The sequence below is a fragment of the Crocuta crocuta genome, unplaced genomic scaffold (assembly GCF_008692635.1).
Source record: "Crocuta crocuta isolate KB4526 unplaced genomic scaffold, BGI_CrCroc_1.0 scaffold216, whole genome shotgun sequence".
Lineage (NCBI taxonomy): Eukaryota > Metazoa > Chordata > Mammalia > Carnivora > Hyaenidae > Crocuta > Crocuta crocuta.
In genome coordinates this window covers 3,319,532-3,343,684 of record NW_027531504.1, presented here as the reverse complement: position 1 = coordinate 3,343,684, position 24,153 = coordinate 3,319,532, and the positions used below count along the sequence as shown (strand labels likewise).

The following is a 24,153-nucleotide window of genomic DNA, read 5'->3' as shown; positions in this document are numbered from 1 at the left end:
GTCTTGCTGCTAAATTAGGAATTGCATACTGTTTCTTTAGCATAAAAAATTATATACAGTTGACCATTGAACAACTCAGGGTGTGGGGATTAGGGATGCTGATGTCCAGCCTCCCACCCACTACACACACACTGGCAAAACCCATATACAACTTTGACTTCCCCGAAACTTAACTAGTAGTACCCTACTGTTGACAGGAAGCCTTACTGAAACAGTCAACATATATTTTGCAAATTATATGTATTATACTGCATTAGGATGTACTATTGTGATACCCTGTGGGGTGTAGAGCTATTTACAAAAAAATAGTTCCATACCATATAACTTTTGTTGTATTGGTTAATGGCTTTGCCCTTTATTAGATGTGTCAGGTGCTTTAGATATATTAATGGTGGGGCTTCTTGCGTGGCTCAGTTGATTAAGCATATGACTTTTGATAATCGGCTCAGGTCATGATCTTGGAGTCATGTCATGGGATCGAGCCCTGCATGAGGCTCTGTGCTGAGTGTGGAGCCTGCTTGGGGTTCTCTTTCTCCCTCTCCCCCTCCTCTGTATGTTTTTATCTCTCCCTCTCAAAATAAAATAAAGGAATAACATCTTTTTTAAAAAGATATGTTAATGATAATATTCACAGCAGTCTTGTGAGGCAGAAACTGTTGTCTTTACTTACAGATGAAGAAATTAAAGTTCATATACACTAAATTTGTTTAAAGCCACAGAACTCTGGGGGCACCTGGGTGGCTCACTTGGTTAAGCCTCCGACTTCGGCTCAGGTCATGATCTCACGGTTTGTGGGTTTGAGCCCTGTGTCGGGCTCTGTGCTGACAGCTAGCTCAGAGCATGGAGCCTGCTTCAGATTCTGTGTCTCCCTCTCTCTCTGACCCTCCCCTGTTCACACTGTCTCTCTTTCTCTCTCTCAGAAATAAATAAAACATTTTTTAAAAATTAAAAAAAATAAAGCCACAGAACTCTGTAGTGATAGAGCCAATATTGGATCCCAGATAGCTCTGATTTTAAAGTCTCCTGTTGTTTCTACTATATTAAATCAGACACGAATCAAACAGAGCTAGTCACCTCAAAGAGTTTATAAATTCTTACCCTAGAGCGGCTCATCCCCGCGCCTTGGGCTTTTTGTCATGGTAGTTAGTTAGCTACATACTCTGACTAGTTATATGCATCTGGATACCTTTCATGCCAGGCATTTGAAACTGGGACTAATGGTGTGTGTGTGTGTGTGTGTGTGTGTGTGTGTGTAATAATGTGGAATAAACATATTTAAAGAATACAATTTGATGAATTTTGACATATATACATACCTGTGAAACCATCATCATAAGATAATAAATCCTCTTGACCTTTCAAGATTTCTTCATGCCTCTTTGTAATCTGTACCTCTCACCATCCCTAAGCAACCACTGATCTATTTTCTGCCTTTATAGTTTGCATTTTCTAGAATTTCATGTAAGTAGAGTTATATAATGCTGTTTTAAATGTTATAACTTCCTTCTCTGATTAGGCTGCTCTAGTCACATCATCACCATACATGAGTTGTGTTGCTTTGGGGCAGTCTCCATCTGAGGCTTGCCAGGGCCCCTGCAATCTATGATGCCCTCTCCCTTAAACTGCTCTAGCTACCACTTTCCTACTCTATCTTAGGTAATCTTTACCTGTTTCTTAAAGCAATGAAAGACCCAGGAAGGCTTACATGATTCTTTTCCTGGAGCTCCCTGGCTATGACCTTTCTAGTTTCCCTTCTTCTAAATGGATGATGAATGTTACAGCCCTGATCCCGATAGGCAGTTCTCTGGTTAGGGCCCCAACTATACATACTATGCTCCTTGGCAGTCAATGGTCAATGAGGGCAAGTAGGGGTCAGATTCTGTCCCATCTAGATTTCTCAGTGGTATTTTGACAGATCCTGTTTCTTCCCACTTGTCTGAATACGTGTGTGTGTGTGTGTGCACATGCATGTCAGGTATGCATAGAGTTTTTGCTATATAAATTTGCAAGTATACATATTAGCATGTTAGTTTTGGAAGATCAAGTGCTCAACCCTTTAAAATATTTTGTTTTTACTGTACAAAATAGAATCTGTTAACCTTAAGAATAAAACAGCCAGGGGGCGCCTGGGTGGCATAGTCGGTTAAGTGTCCGACTTTCCCTTAGGTCATGATCTCGCGGTTCGTGGGTTCGAGCCCCGCGTCGGGCTCTGTGCTGACTGCCAGCTCAGAGCCTGGAGCCTGTTTCAGAGTCTGTATCTCCCTCTCTCTCTGACCCTCCCCTGCTCACGCTGTCTCTCTCTCTCTCTCTCTCCTAGAAATAAAGAAAACATTAAAAAAATTAAAAATAAAACAGCCAGTTATTTCACCAGCAAAATGGGTTTATTCAGGAATAACAGAATTGCAATTCGGGACATGTAAGCTATGGCAAAACCATAGGCAAGCCTGGAGAACAAAGAGTACAGCTTTTTTTTTAGAGGAAGTGGGGGCATTGGTAGGGGTTGTTATAAACAAATAGTCCATTGGAGTAAATTGGGAGTTTGAAATGTAGTGGCCTCTCATTGATTGAGTTGTGACAGTCTCTCATTGGTTGGGCTGCTGCCTCAGGTAGAAACTGTTCCTTCCTCCTGCTGGTGTAGCTAAGTATAGGCTTCTTCCTGTTTGGCAAAGGGCTGCAAGGAGTGGTATGGCATGAGAACTCCCCCTTCTGGCCTCCCAACTCCATTTAAATGAGGTTTCCTTTATTGAGTTTCACAAATCAAATACAAAATGATATTTGCTCCAAAATTTCATTATTTCTGAGTCATCAGTCATTTTATAACATGACAGAGGTCATGTCATTAAAAACATTATCTCAGTTTAATCTAAATAATTTCAAACTAATCCATATCTGAAAAGTGTGTTATTTCATCTTTCATATCCTTAATCTCAGCTCGGACTATTGTTAAATTAAATATTTTTTCTTTTAAGAAAGCAATTTCTTTCTCTCGTTGTAGTAAGTCAGTAACCAATCTTCCAATGCGTAGTGTTAAATCATTTACCAATGGTTCCAAACGGGAAAAGTCCTTCTTTAGATTATACACCTTTGGTTTTAGATCATTTGCAAAAGTCACAGTCTTCATAACTTTAGCTCTGTCACTTTCTAAGCTTAAAAACCTATCTGTGTGCTTGTTGAAATCATTTTTTAGCTCTGAAAGTATCTTCTTAACAGAGTTAATTTTTTGTGAATTTTCAGATGCTGTCTTCCGGAGCATTGCTGTTCGATCGATGCTACTTGAAAGAAGATCACCTATGTGTCTTACTGTATCTTTTTCTACTTTTTCTATTTTATTTTCTAATTCTTGCACAGAATCTGTCAATGATGTTACATCAGTTACTAAACCTGAAATACGTCGTATATCTGTTTTTACAGCTGTAATCTTGAGACCAACATCTTTTGCTAAGGAAGTTGTACTTTGGTCTACTTTTGTTACATCTTGAGAAAGAGTTGTCAAATTGTTGTTCAGTGAATTTTGCTTTTCAGTTATCCTGTTGGACCAAGTTTTCACTTCATAAATTTCCTCCTGTAGATGCTTTAGATGGGCAATTATTTGAAAAGACTTCCACTGTTCCACGATAGCTTCAGACTTCTGACACTATAAGAAAATATAACACCACAGTAATTAACTTGATTAAAAGCTTAATATTTAAAATTCAACTTGAATTTTCTATGCTATTTATTTTATTTTTTTTAACATTTATTCATTTTTGAGAGACAGAGACAGAGCGTGAGCTGAGGATGGGCAGAGACAGAGAGAGAGACACAGAATTCGAAGCAGACTCCACGCTCAGCACAGAGTCCAATGCAGGACTTGAACTCACGAACTGCAAGATCATGACCTGAACTGAAGTCAGATGCTTAACTGAATGAGCCATCCAGGCGCCCCCATAATTTTTGAAACATAAATTTGCAGCTCTTTCAAGTGCTAGAATGAAGGGACCAATGCCCAAGACTCCATATCCATTTCTTTATTGTCCTATTATGTTTAAAGATTTTATTTTTAAGTAATCTCCACACCCAACATGGGGCTTGAATTTATAACCCAGAGATCAAGTCAAATGCTCTACCAACTGAGACAGCCAGGCGCCCCTCTCGTATTACTTTTATGAATAATTTCCTGCGATATCTATCCATGCATATGTCAATTAACTAATTCTTAAATTCCTAGGATGTTAGGCATACCAAGTGTGAAGGACATAAAGATGAGTACAGTTTGGGGTGTGACCTCAGTTTAGTAGAGGATAGATATGCAAAAAGCAAAACAACCAGTGAATAAAAAAACTATCTCCAAATTTCTAAAATCCTATGATTTCAAATACAAGTGGTTCTCAAATTTTGTATATTTCCATGCCATCTTCCTTCCCCACTGTCCATTGTAACACTGATATCTGTAAATTGTCATTTTGGTTTAACTTGGATATATAGTTGATGAACATTTTTTCCCCCACACCATCCTACCCCTAGTTGATGAACATTTTGAGCCACATAACTGCCAGGCAGTATTTCAGGTTGTTATTTTCATTGTTGGTTTGTGTTTGTGTGTACATGTGAGTGAGTGTGTGTGTATGTGTGTTTATATAGCAGTATTGGAGAAGTTGAATATTTTGTTGTTTTTGAATATTTGAAATTTTACTACATTGTGTCATCAGTTAATAAAATTAAGAGGGAAAGGGAAATATTAAAGTGTGGATTATAAGATATAGTCTCATAATACAAAACTAAAAATTAAAACAGATAGGAATTGTCCAGTGAAACTAGTAAACTTCAATCAGAAAATTAACTGAAGACTTGATTGTATGATCAACTATGGAGGAAAAAGAAATTGAAGGACATATGTAAAATATATTGTCAAAGTCTTTGTCCAAAGACAGATATACAATGTGATTACATTGAAAGAGGGAGCTCCTCTTTTTTTTTATTTTATTTTATTTTTATTTTATTGAGGGAGCACGTGCACACGCACATGAGCTCACCTGCATGAGTTGGGGAGGAGCAGAGAGAGAGAGAGAGAGAGAGAGAGAGAGAGAGAGAATCTTAAGCAGTCGCCACACCTAGCAGGGAGCCTGATGCTGTCTCAGTCTCAAGATTGTAAGATCATGATCTGAACTGAAATCAAGAGTAGGGTGTTTATTTTTTTTAAAAAAATTTGTTTTAATGTTTTATTATTTCTGAGAGAGAGAGAGAGAGAGAGACAGTGTGACCAGGGGAGGGTCAGAGAGAGAGGGAGAAACAGAATCTGAAACAGGCTCCAGGCTCTGAGCTGGCAGTCAGCACAGAGCCTGACACGGGGCTCGAACCCATGAACCATGAGATCATGACCTAAGCTAAAGTCGGACGCTTAACCGACTGAGTCACCCAGATGCTCCCAAAAAACATATTTTTTAAGAAAATCCCAAACAACTAATTGGACCCAACATTGTTTACTGGGCTAGTGTGTGCTAGTATGATCAAGAATAGTCTCTGCTTTTAAGGAGTTTGTAGTTTGGGAAAGAAAATGTCAATAAATAGATTATTTAAAATCAACAAAAAAGGAATTAGACATTCAGGCTGAAAAGCAATTTTACAAAATAAGATAAACAGTTTGATCTAACGACGTCTAGTTTTATTTCCAAAATAATTGTGTATTTCGATTTTATGAATTACCTTTACAAAATTGCATTTGCCTGGTATACTCAGCTAATCTTTTGATATTATTTTGATAACATTAACTTGATATTATATAATGAAAGTAAAAATTTAGTATGTTCAGAATATTATTTTTATGGCAGTTTAAAACAGGAGTAACAGTATAGTTGCAAAAAAAATGATAAGCTGCAATGGAGCAGAATAGTGAACTCATAGTAGTGATCCCCCCTCCTTGCCCATATTACGTTTGATTTCAAAATATATTTTAGGAATTTTCTCCTGAGTAGGTTTATGCTATGTTAATTAATGGTGGGGAGAGGGGGCTCAAAATGTTTTTTGGTAGAGAAGTTAGGCTGTAAAAATGTTATTATTGGTTATTATTAAAGAATAACTACAAATCAGAAGGAAATCAAGTAGTGATTGCAAAAACACTGTATTATTATTTTTTTAACACTGTAAAAACTTTTTTAAGGGAAAGGTTTTGCAAGAGTACTTGTTGAAACAGAGACTCCAAAGGGTGAAAGGAGTAGATGGCTTATTTCTTCTATTTTATTATTAGGTTATTATTTATTAATGTATCTATTCTGGTAGAGTAAATGTAGCCTAACAGCATTACACAGTTAACACTCCTCAGAAAGAGCTTACTTTATTTTTTAAATTATTTTTTATTTTATTTTTTAAAATGCTTATTTATTTATTTTTGAGGTCGGTGGGGGAGAGAGAATTCCAAGCAGGCTCTACCCTGTCAGGGAAGAGCCTGTCTGGGGGCTCCACATGGGGCTTGAACTCAGGAACCTGTGAGATTTAAAATCAAGAATTGAATGCTTAAGCCACTGAGCCACCCTGACGCCCCAGAACTTTATTCTTTTTACAAGGATCAGATCATTAAGAAACTGCTAGTAAGTCTCTGTTTCACTTGATAGCTTATAAAAGCAATTTATCATGAACTTCTATTGATCTTTACTAAAATATTAACTGAATACAGTGTAGGAATTGCCTTGAAATTGTTTCACCAAATTATTTTTAAAATTACTTAGGGCTTGTTTAAACTATTTGCCTAGAATGGACAGAAGAGTTGGAGAATCTACCAATAGCTCAAAAGATTCAGCCAGTAATTTAAATATTTACCAAATTCCTATCATATATGCAAGGTACTAAGCTAGATGCTGTCCTATAATGTTAGATATTGTCTTAATCTGCAAGTAGAGCAACATGGTTCAAGGGGATGATCTGGGTCCAACTGGTTTTCCAAAAACCTTGCTAAAGGATCTTTGAACTGTAACTAAAGGACCTGGAAATTTTATTAATCTCTAAAATTTAAAACCACATAAAGCCAGAAGGAGTCTTTGAGATTTTTTGATAGAAGTCCCTCATTTTACAAATTAAAAAGCTGAGCCTTCAAATAAAGTGCCCAAGAAAACATAGTGGCAGAGCCTAGATTAGAAGATTGTGGTCTATGGCTCTTTCTCCACTTCGCTTTCCCACTCTTGTCTAAACATTTATCAGTTTCTTCTTATGCCTAAGGCGCAAACAATTTTAGGTCATAGTTACAATTTTTGGGTGACTTACAATCTTGTTTAATGGCGACATGGAACAGACACTTTGGCTGAATTACAGTTTTTCGACCTCCCAAGATGGTTCTATTGATAGCAGATTTCTTGTGATTTTCTCCCCGATTGAACAGTAGCTGGTTGCATTGTATAGTTGGGAAGTCAGTAGCCTCTGGAGTTGGACAGACCTAGCAGTGTGACTACAAGTTTCCTAACCTTGCTAAGCCCCAATTTCCTCATTTTAAAAATGGGTGTCATGGCTAGCAAAGTTGTAGTAGGAAGTAGTGATAATATGGTCACGGTAGGTACCCAATACACAGAGCTGTTACTGTTGACGATGATGAATGTAGACTTCCTAGCAGTGTTTGACACATAATAGGCTCAAAATGCTAGTTCTTTCCTCCCTTGCTGTGAAACTTGGGATGGACCATTTTGATTTGTATTAAATTAATAGTTCATCACTGAACTAAAAAAATAAAAAAACAAAAAAGATGCTGGGAAAATTTGCAGAGTTTTGCCAACTGTGAAAATATGAAGTATATAGAGAAATGAGTTTTTTCCATGTGAATTGGTGAATTGGCATTAACTTTGTATCTTACTAGTTTTTTATGAAACTACATAGATAATAAATCAACATTTTAATTTTTCATTATAAAATATAAAAATACACTTAGTCAACAGCTTTTAGTCATTAGACAAAATTTAAGGAAATACTATAGATTTTTTAAAGTTTGTTTATTTATTTTGAGAGAAAGAGACAGCAACACACAAATGAGGGAGGGGCAGAGAGAGAGAGAGGGAGAGAGAGAATCCCAAGCAGGCTCTGCACTGTCAGTAGAACTGGATACAGGGCTTGAACTCATGAATCATGAGATTATGACTTGAGCTGAAACCAAGAGTCAGACGCTTAACCGACTGAACCATTCAGGCACTCCATAAATACATTTTTAAACTTTGCATCCAAATGTTAAAAAAATTAGGTGTTTGTTTTATAAAAGTGATTTATTTACACTAAATTTAAAAAATGGACCCAGTACTCTCTATCAGAAATTAATATAAAATTTATTATCAATTACAAAGATAGAAAAATGTGTTTTAGAATATGGTAATCTTTCTTAAAGGGAAGACTAACAGTGTAATATTTGATACACAAGGAAGTTGTTGAAATTTTAAGGATCTGTGTTATATAAATGAATGGAAGAAACAGAAGAAGACAAATCAGATACATCTAAATCTGACAGTTTTTTATAGGAAAAACTCTGAGTAAAGGAAAATATACATATACACATGTACATAATATGCACATATATGACACAATAGTTTTCTCATGAAATACTTGTAGAAAGGCATTTTTTGTTTCCCTTGTAACTGTCACTATAGAATAGAGTGGCCACTTTGTTTCCATTCATTTTCTGTAACCACTACTATGGTATATACAAGTTAATAATGATATATCAAATCTGGTGATAGGCCAAATAAATAAACAAATAAATAAAACTGAAGACTACAAGAGATCACATCTGCCATGTTGGGTTGGAGGTTGAAATAACAAAGTTCTATTGAAGTTCAGAATCTATTTTATTAGCATTAAAATAAAAGCAAACAAAAACAATTTTGTCAGTGCACGTAGATAAGAACTTAGACATCCAGAAGTCAAGGGATTTAATGTTAAGATTCCAGAAATTAATGCTATGCCCACTAATGATAGCATTCTTTCAGGCTTTTCTTTATGACCCATGGCTGTCTACCATAGGATCTCCTAAACCCAAAACAGAACTTGTTTGGGATTTTTCAAAAAATGTGCAAATTTACATAATAAAATTACCTGACCACAACTACTTTTTATAATTGGCTGCTTTCAAGTTCTTTGTGTTTATTTTTTATAACTATGATCACTCATTTTAACTTCTTTTTTTTTAAGTTTTTAATTTATTAAAAAAATCTCTACATCGAACATGGGACTCAAACTCAAAATTCTGAGATCAATAGTCACATGCTCTTCCAAGTGAGCCAGCCAGGTGCCCTTCAAGTTCTTAATGTTTAATTCCACTGATATTACATTGTAAAACTGGGACTATACTTGGTTATTGGCAAGAAGACACAAGTAAGAATAGTACTTCCTTCCATATGCAACTGACTCAGTTTTCAATACCAAGCTTGGACACTTTGCTACATCAGTCACCAATAAAAGTCTTACGTGATCTCCCAACCCTGAACATTTCCGATTATCATTATTGGAAAAATCTGACTAGATCTCCCCTTAGTCACATCTAAGTATGTTGTCCACATCTTATTCCTTATCTAAAACCATTATATGATTTAGAATAAAATAAAATCACTATGTAAAACAAATTGGTAGCTTCGGAGCTCTTTAAAAACAATGACATATGTTTAATTACCATATAGTTACCATAATTTCTCATTATGTTGCCTTTTCCTCTTTAAAATAGGCCACAGGTGTATTGGTATATTTTTACTGTAGACAGAATAAGTTATCTAGAGATCATGTATCTAGCAAACTCAAGAGAGTCTGGAACACAGATAGAACCCTTAAAAAAAAAAAAAAGCCCAGGTGTACAAAGATATTCCAAAAGTCCATACTTCAAAGCAAATGCACTTAATACATAGGTTAAAACCTTCAATAAAAACGTATTTACTTTTTTTAATTAAAAAAAAATTAAAGTAATCCCTATGCCCAACATGGGGCTCAAACTCATGACCCTGAGATCAAGAGTTGCATACTCTATAGACTGAGCCAGTCAAGCACCCCCATATTTACTCTTATTTAAAAATTCTTACAAGTATCTGTAACACACTTCAGAACCTTAATAAAAAGTAAAACTGTTTCCCAGGCTCTATCGTTTTCAAAGAGCATATATTAACTCATAGCAAAGCACCTTAAGTTCCCCCTCGGGCATCTTAGTTTTGCTTTTAGACAAATTCCCTATGAACTTGGTGGTCTGGATGTTGGCCTGCAGTAAATTACAAATGAAATGCAGAACTGGTTAGGGCAGGCACATTATAACCCAACCTGATATTAACAATGGGCCAATGGGTTGCATCTTTTGGTGACAAAAAAGGTCTAAGAAATAGACATAAGATTTGAAAATACAGCAAACTAGGGTCATTTAGTGAGAAGGGAAATACTTCTCAATAGCTTCTAGCAATGTTAATATATTTGGGTCCCATATAATAGGTGAAATTCATAGTAATGCCCATTAATTATTAGAAAAACATTAAAAAATATTAAGTATATTGCTTTAAAAAAGTGGAGAAATTATTTTGGAAATATTTCTATTTAAAAAGGCTAATATGAAATAAATTTTGTTGCTTAAAAGGGTAGGCTTTGTTTATTTGGATAATCCAAGTGTGTAAATATCTCACTTATTTTCCAGTAATGTAGGATAAAGTGAGGCATATTAAAATAACACAAAAGCATGGAACTAATAAGTTCATGTATAACAATATCGTCATCAGAATAAATGCAGTGCATTTAAAAATCACTATCAATTTCTTCATTTTCTAGATTATATTCTTCTGAAGTTCCCTTTTCTCTCATATTTGAATATACCATAAAATCATGGACTTTTCCTTTTAGAACATCCAGTTCATTTTGCATCTTTAATATGCTATTATCATACTGAATTCCTTCAAGGGTTTTCTGCATCTCCATTATTTCAGATACTGCTTTCAGCATATCATCTTCCATGTTAAACATCTGAGTAGTCAAGTCTTCTACTTTTTTTTCTGTCCCTATCAGATCCTGAGATACCCTGAGAACAGAGCGAACAGCACTTTCAATTGCTGGCAAATGTGTCTTGCATTCTTCAACTTTGGGTTCATAACTGGAAATTTTATGAGTCAGGTCTTCATCTCTGGCAAAGAGAGCATGCTGTTCCTCTTCTAACTTTTCAACTGCCTTTGTATCAGAGCCAAGCTGCTCTTCTACTCGCAGAAGATCCTCTTCTTCTTGTCTTTTTACTGTTCTAATATTTCTTAGTGTGCTATCTTCCAAATCTTTTAGCCTTTCAGTGAGCAATTTTATTTCTTGTTCAGCTGAGTTAATTTGGACAGTAACTTGAGAATGTATGTATTTTGATTCTGATTTGAAAGTGTCTGTATTAACATTCATTTCTTCTAGGCTTCTTTTCCAGAGATCTGAAACATTCTGAAACTTCTCATTAAGGCTTTGCATCTTTTGGGTGAGCAACTCTTCACTATTTTGAATGTCATGCACGATACTTTGGAGGCTGGATACTTCCTGCTCAAACTGGGTCACCAAGGACATGGATGATGTTGCTTCCTGTAGGATACTTTCAGTAGACTCAAGCTGCATTTATAACACAAAAAATTCCCAAGGCTACTTAATAACTTTTATATTAGGGAAACACACTTTAACAATCACACCCCCATTCAAATTCTGAATATGTCTAAGATACCTAATTATATGAGAAGCGTAATGACAAAAACATTAACTACCTTAGTAGTTGTTTTACCATATTTTAAATAAATGTAATAGATTAGCACTATGGTAGAAAAGCATACAGCTGGATTTATAAACCTAAATATTTGCACATTTTCATGGAAGGATAATCAAGAGAGAAATAATGTCAAAGAAGCTTGAAGTGTATCACACATCCTTCTTTTCTTACTTTAATGGAGATCAGTCTTGTCATTTTTATAGTTACTTGCCTTTTTAAGAAACTGTAACCTAGTTAATAAATTTGTTAAGTTTCTTAAGTTCTATGATTCTGGAAGAGTTTGTGCCTGAAAACTTCTTGACTGACCTCTTACAGAGAAGGTACTAGAATCAGATCTTATAACAAAAATGAATAAAAATCATGTTTAGTGAGACAACTCACATCAAATAGTAATCTGTGCTAATAAGTATCTGTATATTGTGTTAAAGCTTCTGGCATCTCCTCATATTATAGAAGGGTCAGGGTATGGACTTCTTTTAGTCTAAACTCACATATAGATAAAAGCCTTGGAGACTATAGGAAGGCCTAGAATGATCATTAACTTATTAAATGTTTGCAACATTGTGTTAAAGACATAATACTGTAGAAGTCATGGTTCTGCCCTTAAGCAGCTTAGTTTAATTGAAGAGAAAGCCAAGTCTACATGTGTTATGCCAGGGGAAGAGTTATGAAAGCACTTACATGAGGCACCCAAACCAGACTTCCATGGTCAAGAAAAATATTCTAGAAGTACTATCTAATGTCTGCTTCTAGTTACTTCTTTAAGTCATCCTACACACTAGAGCCAAATTAAGCCTTTAAAAACTGTCATGCTCATCATGGTACAACATTAAAAAACCCACAATGTTTCCTAATGTTTCTAAGATAAAGTCCTAAATTTATCTCTATATGCTATTCTTCCCTCCTTGTTGCTTAGCTAAGTTCTGTCTTTCCTTCAAGGCTCAGACCAGATCTTTGCCCCTCTGTGCAGCATTCCTTCACAGCCCTAGCCCTGACAGCCCAAACCCCAATACACCTATTGTGCTGTGTATTTGACACCTGTTTGGCACTTAGCACACATTTTAAGGAAGTTTTTAGTGTTCACTCTGTGCCAGACCTTGTGCTACACACTAGATATGAAAATTAAGACATAATATAGTTCTGACTTTATAATATGACAGAGGAGACAGCACTTTGGGTCTTTTACATCACATTCTGGAGTCCCATTAAGATTTATTGATTATCGGGGTGCCCGGGCAGCTCAGTCAGTTAAGCTTCCAATCTCAGTTTTGGCTCTCATGATCTCACAGTTTAGGGAGTTCAAGCCCCATGTTGGGTGCTGCGCTGACAGTGTTTGGGATTCTCTCTCCCTCTCTACCCCTCCGCAGGTCATGCTGTCTGTCTCTCTGAAAATAAATAAATAAACTTAAAAAAAAGATTTCTTGATTATCCTGTTTCATTATTAGGCACTAGAGGTATAGAGATAAAAACACAGTGTTTGCTCTAAAGAGCAGTAAAGGAGGCAAATTAATAACAACAAAAACTCACAATAGATTATGATTTGTGTCATGACAGAATTGGCACAGGGAGAATGGATGCTAGGAGGAAAGATTGGTAGTTTGAAATGAGGAAAGCCTTAGAAGTCACTCTGAAATCTGACTCTTTAACAGACTGATGATATTAGTCAGGTGAAGATATGAAAGCTTCTAAATTCTTTGGGGAAGAGACCATGTCTTATGCCTTTTTGTAGCCCTCATATCTTACGGTATAAAAAACATGTTTGTTGACATTTAGGAAGAAGAATGGCCATAAACCTTCTAGGGCCACCCCAGTCAAGACCAGAAGCAATCCCAGATAATAGCTAGGAACAATGTATAACAGTACTGACTAATATAATAAAACCACTCTGAAACCTTGCTTAAAATTAGTTTTAGGGGTGCCTGGCTGTTTCAGTCAATAGAGTATGCAACTCTTATTTATTTATTTATTTATATATTTATTTCTGAGAGAGCAAGACAGACAGACAGACAGACACACACACACACAGCGTGAGCAGGGGAGGGTCAGAGAGAGAGAGGGAGACACAGAATCTGAAGCAGGCTCCAGGCTCTGAGCTAGCTGTCAGCACAGAGCCGGATTCGGGGCTCCAGCCCACAAACCGTGAGATCATGACCTGAGCTGAAGTTGGACGCTTAACCGACTGAGCCACCCAGATGCCCCAAGAGCATGCAACTCTTGATCCTGGAGTTATAAAAGTTCAAGTCTCACATTGGGTGTAGACATTACTTAAAAATTAAATATTTAGGGGTGCCTGGGTGGCTCAGTTGGTTGAGTTCTAACTGGTTTCGGATCAGGTCATGATACCACGATTCGTGGGTTTGAGCCCCACGTTGGACTCTGTACTGTCAGCGCAGAGCCTATTTAGGATCCTCTCTCCCTGTCCCTCCCCTGCTCAAACGCTCTCTCTCTCTCAAAATAAATAAACTTTTCAAAAAAAATTATTTTTAGTGTTTATTTATTTTTGAGAGACAGAGACAGACAGATTCAAGTGGGGAAAAGGCAGAGAAAGAGAGACACACAGCATCTAAAGCAGGCTCCAGGTTCTAAGTTGTCAGCACAGAGCCTGACATGGGGCTCGAACTCCCCGACCATGAGATCATGCCCTGAGCTGAAGTCGGCAGCTTAACTGCCTGGGGCTACCCAAACACCCCAAAATAAATACTTTAAAAATAAAATCTTTAAAAAATTGTTTTTAACGTACACATGTAGCTATAATACAAGATCCTTTAAAATTCAATTCTGAGAAATATTTGTACATCAGTAACACTGTTTTCTTAGTATCAGCATTTTGAAGAGGTAAGCTTATCTTCATCTAAGGTAATTTCCTATTTAGGCTGTTTACTATTTAGATCATCACTGTCTGGACGCAATATATCCTAGTAGACCTAAGTACAAGATCAACTTTTCACCATAGTAAAGGTCTCAAGATTTAATTGGAAAATACATGGTGATTAGTATGCTACAATAATTTGCATTTAGGGGCTGTCAATATGTCCCAACAGTTTTTTCATATTTTTTGAAAAAGGGCTTAATACCTTAAATTTATTACTGTTTAAAGTTTTCAAAAAGTTTTAATTATATCACATCAGATCCTTATAAAAATCTTGTTATTCTCATTTAGTAAATGATGAAATATAGGCCAAGAAAAGTTAAAGTGATTTTTCCAAGTCACACAGCTGTGATGAGAGCCCACATCTAGTTGTTTTCCCTTCCAACTGATTATGCCGGCCATTAGGACCAGCTTTGTGAAAAGGCAGCTATTGTTGAACTGCTCCTAGGGAAGAATAGGAGAGGAAGAGCTTTGCAAAGTCTGAATATTTCTTGGATCCCATGATGATATTTAAAAAATATGCCTCAACGATGCTCNTATCTCCTGGGATTTTTTTCCTACAATTTTTTTATATAAATATGTTATATATATATATATATATTTATAATTTTATAGTCCCCAACAAGGACAACCAGATTCCAACTTGAGCCCTATGTCAAAATACCCATTCTTGCAGCCCTATGCAGCTTCTTTCTCAGGCCCCTTAGCTCCCCCCACTATGGAATCCCTGGCATATGTCAGAGGTGCAAAATTTTCATCCATGGCTTTTTTCTTCTGGAGGATTAAATACTAATTCTGTGCACGAGGCTGCAGGAACTCAGACCCTCCTATTTCATTTGTCTGTTTTTGTAAAACCTTGCCCACCTTGGTGCCAAGCACAAGTCCTTTTCTACCTTACGACATGAGTAAAGGTTTAGTGAATGAATAAATGTCCCAATGATAGCTTGATTTCTGTTAGCCAGACAAGTCCTGCACGATACTTTATTGATTGCAGCTGACCCCTCCTGGGAAGCATGGTAGTTAAAATTTTTTTATCTGTCTCACATTTCTAAGAATTCCAGTAATAATGCATCTGCATTTGCAGCTTCAAGAAACACACCAGACACATGGATTGTAATTTTCATTTGGCTACAAAATCAATATTTATTTTTATATTAGTCATTCTTATACGCAGGTGTATATAAATTTACCAGCTGGAAAGTAAGGAAAAAATAATGGATGGATTTTTGCCCAAAAAGTGCCATTCTTATTCTAATTTTGTACCTAAAGAACAATTATATTTTCAGTGCTCTAGACACTTAATATTTAGATAGAAAGTTGGAGTCATATTAATATGAGAATATTGGTCTTTTTAAACAGTAACATTGATATATTTAAAAAAAAACGTTTCCTTTCAGAATAATCTGAGTCTAAATTCGATTGGAGGGGAGAATATAAAGATAAAGGAAAACCAGTGAGAGTTAAGACAGTAATGGTTTAAAGGCAGGAAAAAGGAAGTTATGAACTGGAGAAGAAGGGTAATAGTAAGGAAGAAAAATGGGAAAATATTCCCAAATAAGCCAATTAATAATTACCTTTTCTGAAATTAAACTGATTTTACTTTGAAGTCCTTGGAACTTGTTGGTTTCTATTTTCAGTAACTGGTATTGGCTTTCCACCTTTGCAAACTTTTCTGACTGCTGAAATACAAACCTGGAAAAGAATAAAAATTCATTAACTTCTAATTCATATCCATTTAAGTTAGAATTTTTTTAAAAAAAGTTTATTTATTTTGAGAGAGTGAGTGCATAAGTGGGAGAAGAGCAGATAGAGAGAGGGTGAGAGAGAAACTCAAGTAGGCTCCGTGCTGTTAGCACAGAGCCTGACTTGGGGCTTAATCCTATGAACGCTGAGATCATGATTTAAGCTGAAATTAAGAGTCATATGCTTAACTGACTGAGCTACCCAGGCCCCCAAGTTTGAATTTTAAAGGAACATTTTATACTTCTGGTAAGGACAACATAAATTCTAGTATGAGTGGTGAAAGCTTAGAGTTAAGTTTATTTGAACAAATTAATAGAAAGTGAAAACTATCCCTGTTCAAGTCCCAGTTCAGGAGTGAGATGGTGTGATAGTTGTATGCACAAGAAATATTTTGGAGGAAGAAACGATGAAATTATCTAGAACATGATATGGGATCTCTACTATTTTTCTCAAGACCATATTTGGGTAATATCTAGAAAATAAGTATTTTCATACAGAATGTAGAAGAGTTACCTATATAAAAAAAGTACTAAAATTTTTTAATGTTTATTTAATTTTTAGAGAGAAGGAGACACAGTGTAAGCAGGGGAGGGGCAGAGAGAGAGGCAGACGCAGAATCCAAAGCAGGCTCCAGGCTCTGAGCTGTCAGCAAAGAGCCTGATGCAGGGCTCGAACTCATGTACTATGAGATCATGACCTGAGCCAAAGTTGGACGCTTAACAGACTGAGCCACCCAGACACCTCTATAAAAAAGGTATTTTTAAATTAAAATGTAAAAAAGAAAAAAAAACTGGAATAGGACAGAGAGATGATGATTAGAAGTTGCAAAATAACAATAGTCAAAAATATGAAAACAGGAGTCATTGTCAAAGTGGTGACAGAACACAACACAGGGTGTATAATCTCTACAATTAGTTATACTCAACAGGACGAGTCATATAGGTGTCCTTTATTTTTTGTATAGGTGTATTTTAGGTGCCATTTTAAAATTGGTTTGTTTTCTTCATCTGGTAAATAGCAAAGGGTAGAAGTATAAAGAAGTTATCCAGATCTTAAAACAATAAATAGAATTTTGTTTGTATAGGACTTGAAATAAGCAAAGACAAAATAAATGCTTTGGGTCTAATACCATTTTGGTTCATTTACTTTGATTCAATTCTGTGGGCTCTGAAAAAGCAGCAGTTAAAATTCTTTGTGTTATTTATTGAGTCATCAAAAAGCAGTGGAGCAGAACCATATGAAAAGAGTGCTTAAATCATAGTACATAGACCAGTGGTTCAAAAGCTTTGCTACTTATTGGAATCACTTGTCTGCTTTTAAAAAGTCTCATGCCTGGATCCCACCCACAGAAATTCTGACTTATGTGGTCTAGGATGTGACTTGGATATCAGAAATCTTCAAAGCTCCCCAGATTATCTGAGTATTCAATAAAGCTGAGAACCACTAATTGATAGTGCTTTATGACATTGACTTCCATTGGAAGATAAACATTTAAAGATCCCAAAACTCAAAGGAAAAGTGAAAGACTTCAGAGGTTTGTGTATCATTGCTAAGGTGATGTTTCAAACTCATAAATGTCATTATTAGGCTAACTTGCTATAAAACTGTCCAAAACTAAAATGGACTTTTTGCTTTTTGAACAAATGTTTACAATATTGGATGAAATAAGTTTCTTTTGATGATGGCTAATCTCTGTCCTATAACAGTGAGTTGAGTAAGCCTGGGTTACATAATTAACATAGATTGACTTTTCTCCTATGTGCTAATATGACTTTTATTTTTATTTTTTAAAAGTTTTTATTTATCTTGAGAGAGACAGAGAGAGAGCATGAGCAGGGGAGGGGCAGAGAGGAAGAATCCCAAGCAGGCTCCATGCTGTCAGTGCAGAGCCTGACACAGGGCTGGAACGCATGAAACGATATCCTGACCAAAGCTGAAATCAAGAGCAGGTCGCTCAACCAACTGAGCCATCCAAGTGTCCTTAATATATTAATTAATTTATTTATTAAAATGTTTATTTTGGGAGGAGGGGCAGAGAGAAGGGGGCAGAGGATCCAAAGCAGACTCGGACAGCAGAAAGCCTGATGCAGGGCTCTAACTCACAAACCATGAGATGACCTGAGCTGAAGCTGCTTACGCAGCCCCCTACTATGACTTTTAAATAACATTTCTGGGGGTGCCTGGGTGGCTTAGTCGGTTAAGCGTCCGACTTTCGCTTAGGTCATGATCTCGCGGTTCGTGGGTTCGAGCCCCGCGTCGGGCTCTGTGCTGACTGCCAGCTCAGAGCCTGGAGCCTGTTTCAGAGTCTGTCACTCCCTCTCTCTCTGACCCTCCCCTGCTCACGCTGTCTCTCTCTCTCTCTTTCCTAGAAATAAATAAAACATTTAAAAAAAAAACATTTCTGGCTATTAGAAAATGCTATTATTCTAATTTTCAAAGATGAATGTATAGACTTTTTTATATTGGCTGTTTTATTCTTGGATTTTAAGAGATTCTGTTCAGAGTATAGGCTTATCTGAGATCATCAGACAAAGAAACCGAGGATGGAGAACACCCTAAAGAATTAAGTCTAATTTCAGAGATTGGTATTATCATCCATTGCTCCACTGTTACTGCAGGAATTTATCCTAGATCCATGTGTTTATTCAGAATAAAATCGTTATTATAAGAGACTTTTGTGAAGGTTGATCCACTACTATAACATATCGTAACAGTTTTCATTTTATTAAAACTTCTCATGCTGCCTATTTCTGGAGTTCTCTTTAAAATTCAAATATTAAGCAAAACCTTGAAGAAAACTATATCATGTTAGTGCAAATATCATCTCTGATGATAATTTGCAGTTTTTTTTCACGGTTAGCTTTTCAACAGATTAAAACAAAGACTCACCATTGCTACATATGAATAATAATGTATATAAAAAAACAAGCATAAAGTTGACTTTGTGCTAGTAATGAAAAAAGTGAAAAGTGGTTTGTATGGTGCTGAGTTAAAATACATTTATTTTATTTTTCACTTTGATGTACCAGGCCCTATTCTAAAATGATTTATAGGGGTGCCAGGGTGGTTCAGTCGGTTAAGCATCCGACTTCGGCTCAGGTCACAATTTCACGGTTGGTGAGTTTGAGCCATGCATCCGGCTCTGTGTTGACAGCTCAGAGCCTGAAGCCTGCTTCAGATTCTGTGTCTCCCTCTCTGTCTGCCCCTCCCCAACTTGCACTCTGTCTCTCTCTCTCTCTGAAAAATAAATTTAAAAATTTAAAAATTTAAAATGATTTATAAATATTAACTCATTTAACATTAAGGAGAAGAATGACTTTCTAGAAGTCATTGCTGACAGAAAGCAGCTTCAATCCTGAAAAACTAACTTTTTGAAACTGGTATCCAGAGTAGCATCCAAAGGGCTTTGTTTCCTTTCTACAAGTCAGAGGCATATTCTAACAGAAGCTCAAGGCCCCCTTATTCCCAGTCGCCCTCAGTTAGATGAGACAGACAGGGTCTACTAAGGGCTATAGCTTCTAGTTAGAAAAGGACTATACATAGTTCTGGAGTAGGGACTTTTATTTCTAGGGTCTTGGCCTCTTCTTAAGGATTAGTATCAAAAGGAGGCAGCATATCACACTGGTTAAGAGTATGGAGCTGAGGGGTACCTAGCTGGCTCAGTGGCTCAGTTGGTTGTCCAACATTTGGGGATCAGGTCATGATCTCACAACTCATGAGTTCAAACCCCACATCAGGCTCCGCAGAGCCTGCTTGGGTTTCTCTTTCCTCTGCCCCTCCCCCGGTCACACATGCTCTCTCTCTCAAAAAAAAAAAAAGTATGGAGCTGAGCTACTTTGGTTCTGCCATTTACTAGCTGTATAATCATCTTGGGCAAGTTATTTATCTGTTATAGTTTCCTCATCTGTGAAGTGGAAATAATACTTCATAGGATTGTTGTAGAGATTAAAATGGTTCAAATTTATGCAGTTAGGACACTACGCATCAGCTGTTCTATGTTGGCCCTTTCTTTCAGACTGCTTTGTGCAGCTGCTTTTCATCCCTGTGACAAGCCTGTAGTGGTATAAAGGATCAGCTTTCTCTACTGCTTACACTCGACGGAAGTCCCACACCTGCTCACCATTGAAACCAGGGTTGGCTTTACAGTAAATGAAAGATGGAATGGATGGATTAGACCACTTACAGGAAGAAAAGAACACTCTTACTCTGTTTTTGGGCCTCTTCTCGTTACCATATAGGAAAAGATATAGAAGAAAGGGACCCAGGTTACTTGGATAGTGTTGGCCTTACAAAAGGATTCTTCAACTCCTTCATCATCCATTGCAGTCTACAGAAAACTCATACAGATTCAGGGCCTTGTAGCACTAAAAAGTATTCATTTCCTTAGGGTGTTGACTCTACATAGTTCCTTTAGTAATCTTAGATGGTGGCAGATAGCTGATTAAGGACTTACAGGGTTTTTCTGGCTTTGTTTCCATTTAATAATGAAAAAGGGGCAAATAACAAAGGAAGCTATTATTATGGACCTTCTGCAAGAAAGGGAGTTCCAGGGCCACTAAGGTTAGTATCCATTTAGCCCTGTATATCATACTACAGCTTCATTTTCAGGCACAATACTGAACATTCAGGAAAACAGTAACCATATTCCATTTTTAAACATCAAGGCATTTAAAGCATAAGCCTCTCTTTCAGATAAAACTTCACTAACAAAACGTAAAAAAGATGAAAAATGAGGCTAGTGAAAATTTTGAATGTAACTTGTGTCTTTATTGTAACCATGAACAGGAAATTCCTGCACTGAAGTGTCTACCTTTCAACTTTTCCCTTATAGATTTGTCAGTGTTTTCCCAGAACATTAACTAAATTATTGAAAAGCTAAGCATTTTATGATGTAATTTATCTCATATGAGTCATTGGATAATTAATGAGAATAAATTCAGTAACTAAAACCAATTTTAACAGGTTCGAGAGAAGCAACATGTACAAATGATCCTCAACTTAAAACAGTTTGACTTAAATTTCGTTGACTTTATGATGATATGGAAGTGATATGCATTCAATAGGAACTGTACTTTGAATTTTGACCTTTTCCTGGGCTAGCAATGTGATCCTAATTCTCTACTTGGTAGAATCCTCTCTCCTGATGCTAGGCATTGGCAGCAGGAGCTCCCTGTCTGCCATATGACCAAGAGAGTATACAACTGATTCACATACAACCATTCTGTACCCATACAACTATTCTGTTTTTTCACTGTCAGTATTCAGTAAGTTATATAAGATATTGAGTATTTCCTTATAAAATAGGCTTGTTAGATGATTTTGCTCAAGTGTCTGCTAATGTTAAGTGTTCCGAACACATTTAAGGCAGGCTAGGCTAAACTATAATGCTCAGTAGGTGAGGTGTATTAAATGCACTTTCGTATTATGATAGTTTCAGCTTATGATGAGCTTACTGGGAAGTAATCCCATCTTAAGTCAAGAAAGGTCTGTATCTTTTAGCCTATTACTGAATAAATTTCGGAGTAAAAAAGGGTTCTTACTTACCTAAAGAAAGTCATGCATTTTATTTCTATTAAAGACTATTTTTTAAAATGTTTATTGTTTTTGAAAAAGAGAGAGAGAGAGTGTGTGAGTAGGGGAGAAGCAGAGAGGAAAGGAGACACAGAATTGGAAGCAGGCTCCAGGCTCGGAGCTGCAGGCTAGAACCCACGGACTGTGAGATCAGGACCTGAGCTGAAGTCTAATGCTTAACCGACTGAGCCACCTAGGCCTCTCAAAAGTCATGCATTTTAAGACATAAGAGCAGTTTATTTACAAGAGCAAGTATATTCTTTAAAATCAAAATAAAAATATTACATAAACAAAATACCATATTGCTAAGATGAACAATGTCTTTTTTTTTGAAGAGAACATTTAATAACATTCACTTTATTGTAACAAATCTTTTATTGACTTCCACTCAGTCACCAGTAGAGTACAATTCAAAATTTACTACCAGCAAAAACGGCCTAAAAGACATCCAGAGTCCCTTCTGGAATTCTATTACTCTTGAAAATGAATATCTTCTAAATACTTTAAAAATCGGTTAAAAGTGGAGGGAAATTTTAATTTTTTAAAAAATGTTTTATTTATTTCTAGGAGAGAGAGAGAGACAGCGTGAGCAGGGGAGGGTCAGAGAGAGAGGGAGTCACAGACTGAAACAGGCTCCAGGCTCTGAGCTGGCAGTCAGCACAGGGCCCAACGCGGGGCTCGAACCCAAGAACCGCGAGATCATGACCTGAGCGAAAGTCAGACGCTTAACCGACTAAGTCACCCAGGCGCCCCGGGAAATTTTAATTTAAAGCAACAGTGTTGTTATTAAGATGAAATAGGTTATTCCTAAATAAAATGATTGGGGAAAATACAATTAATGAGTTGGTTTTATGATTCTTTCTATACATCTTTCCTATGACAACAATATGTGACTATTTGCTTGGTTTAAAAACCATAGATGTTCAGTTTTCGGTGAACACCAGAGCGACACTTCCGTCATTTCACGGTACAAAAATTCAATCTGGAACTCAGGAATACACCTTAAGTTCATAACTTAGGTAATGACATGGAGTTAATTGGTAACGCATTAACAATAATCACATGAGAAATGCTCCAAACTCTCGTTAGTTATCATTAACCGCTTGTTGCCGTGAGATCATAATGACTTCTTTAATGATTGCAAACCCTGTCAATAGGCATTTATGAGGTGAAGGTGGGGCAACGGCGTCCCAGACAAATAAATACACAGCGGACAGGAAATGGTGAGTTACACAAACGCAAAGCTTCCGACGTGTAGCAGGCGCTTAATAAAGTTTGGCCAAATCCGCATCTCTTAAGAAATGGCCGACTCGTTCCCAGATTTTAGTCTCAACTCCAGTTGAGTGATCCGGGCACACTACTAATACAAAGGAAAAATGAGATGGAAGAAACGAGAGAGAAGAAGAAAAAAAAAAGTTGGACTGTCTTTTTTTTNAACCGAAGCCGCCGGTCTGGGGTTGGAGGTCAGCGGGATGCGGATCCGCGCCGCGCCCCGAGGAGAGCGGGGCGACCGCGCGAGGCCGGACCCAGGGCCCGGGCGGCCTCGCGTCCACTTACCAGGCCAGGCCCAGGCACGTTCCCAGCGACAGCAGGGTCATGCCGGTCCGGGGGTCCGCCCAGCTCCCGCCTCCACCGCCCCGGGCCTCGGGGGTCTTTCCGCCCTCACTCCTCCTCCCGGGCTCCGAGGGGGCTCCCTTGGGTCCCGACTTCTTCCGGCTCTTCACCTCGGACATGTCTGGAGGTCCTGAGGACAACAAATCCAGGGGAGCTTCTTCACCCTGGGTGAGGGGGACGCCTCAGCGGTGACCGCGCCCGCTCCTGGACTTAGCGCCGCCCAGAAACCTGCCCCCTCCTCTCCCGGCAGTTCTGTTTCACAGCGTCCCTCAGCCTCCCACCCTCTAGTTCCTCCAGCTGAGGCACCTTGGTACCCTANCTCTGTCCGGGCTGGGCGGGCCGAGCGGGTTTTGACTGCTCGGCGGTTCCGCGGCGAAGAGTAGGAGATATCGAGTGGACGCTGATGCTTTATTTCTGGCGTGAAGGGGCGAGGGAGCGGAAGGTGAGGAGTTTGGGCCACCAGAGACCCGCGAGGACTTGAAGCCGCGGCGGCGTCCAGAGGGGCGCCAGGCTCCCGCCGAGGTGCAGCTGCCGCCGAAGGGAAAGAACGACAGCCCGAGTGGCCCTCCTCCCTTTGTGTCTGGGGTGAGGTCTACCCAGAGGGCGGCCCTCAGACTCGGGCTCAGCTTGGCGCCCCGGGCGGGGGTGACGTCTACCTCTC

General features: G+C 37.7%; 2 protein-coding genes across 5 annotated transcripts in view; one reads left to right on the top strand and one right to left on the bottom strand.

The window, feature by feature from the left end:
- Positions 1–2,359: 2,359 nt before the first annotated feature.
- IKBIP (IKBKB interacting protein) lies at positions 2,360–23,808 on the bottom strand. Of its 2 annotated transcripts, none has more exons than XM_077772250.1 (3): positions 23,436–23,744; positions 16,139–16,256; positions 2,360–3,634 (listed from the first exon to the last, which is right to left on the bottom strand). In XM_077772250.1, exons 1-3 carry the CDS (start codon positions 23,609–23,611, stop codon positions 2,879–2,881), a joined length of 1,050 nt encoding a protein of 349 aa, XP_077628376.1. In that variant the 5' UTR covers positions 23,612–23,744; the 3' UTR covers positions 2,360–2,878. The 2 variants fall into 2 exon arrangements, with proteins under 2 accessions (XP_077628376.1, XP_077628377.1); XM_077772251.1 differs by lacking the exon at positions 2,360–3,634 and adding an exon at positions 7,933–11,544 and having other exon boundaries at positions 23,436–23,808.
- Positions 23,809–23,819: 11 nt separating this feature from the next.
- The window catches only part of APAF1 (apoptotic peptidase activating factor 1), a 93,911-nt gene continuing 93,577 nt past the window's right edge, over positions 23,820–24,153 (top strand). For all 3 annotated transcript variants that reach the window (XM_077772247.1, XM_077772248.1, XM_077772249.1), the window contains exon 1: positions 23,820–23,934. The gene's annotated coding sequence lies outside the window, so the exon portion shown is untranslated. The remainder of the gene's footprint in view (positions 23,935–24,153) is intronic.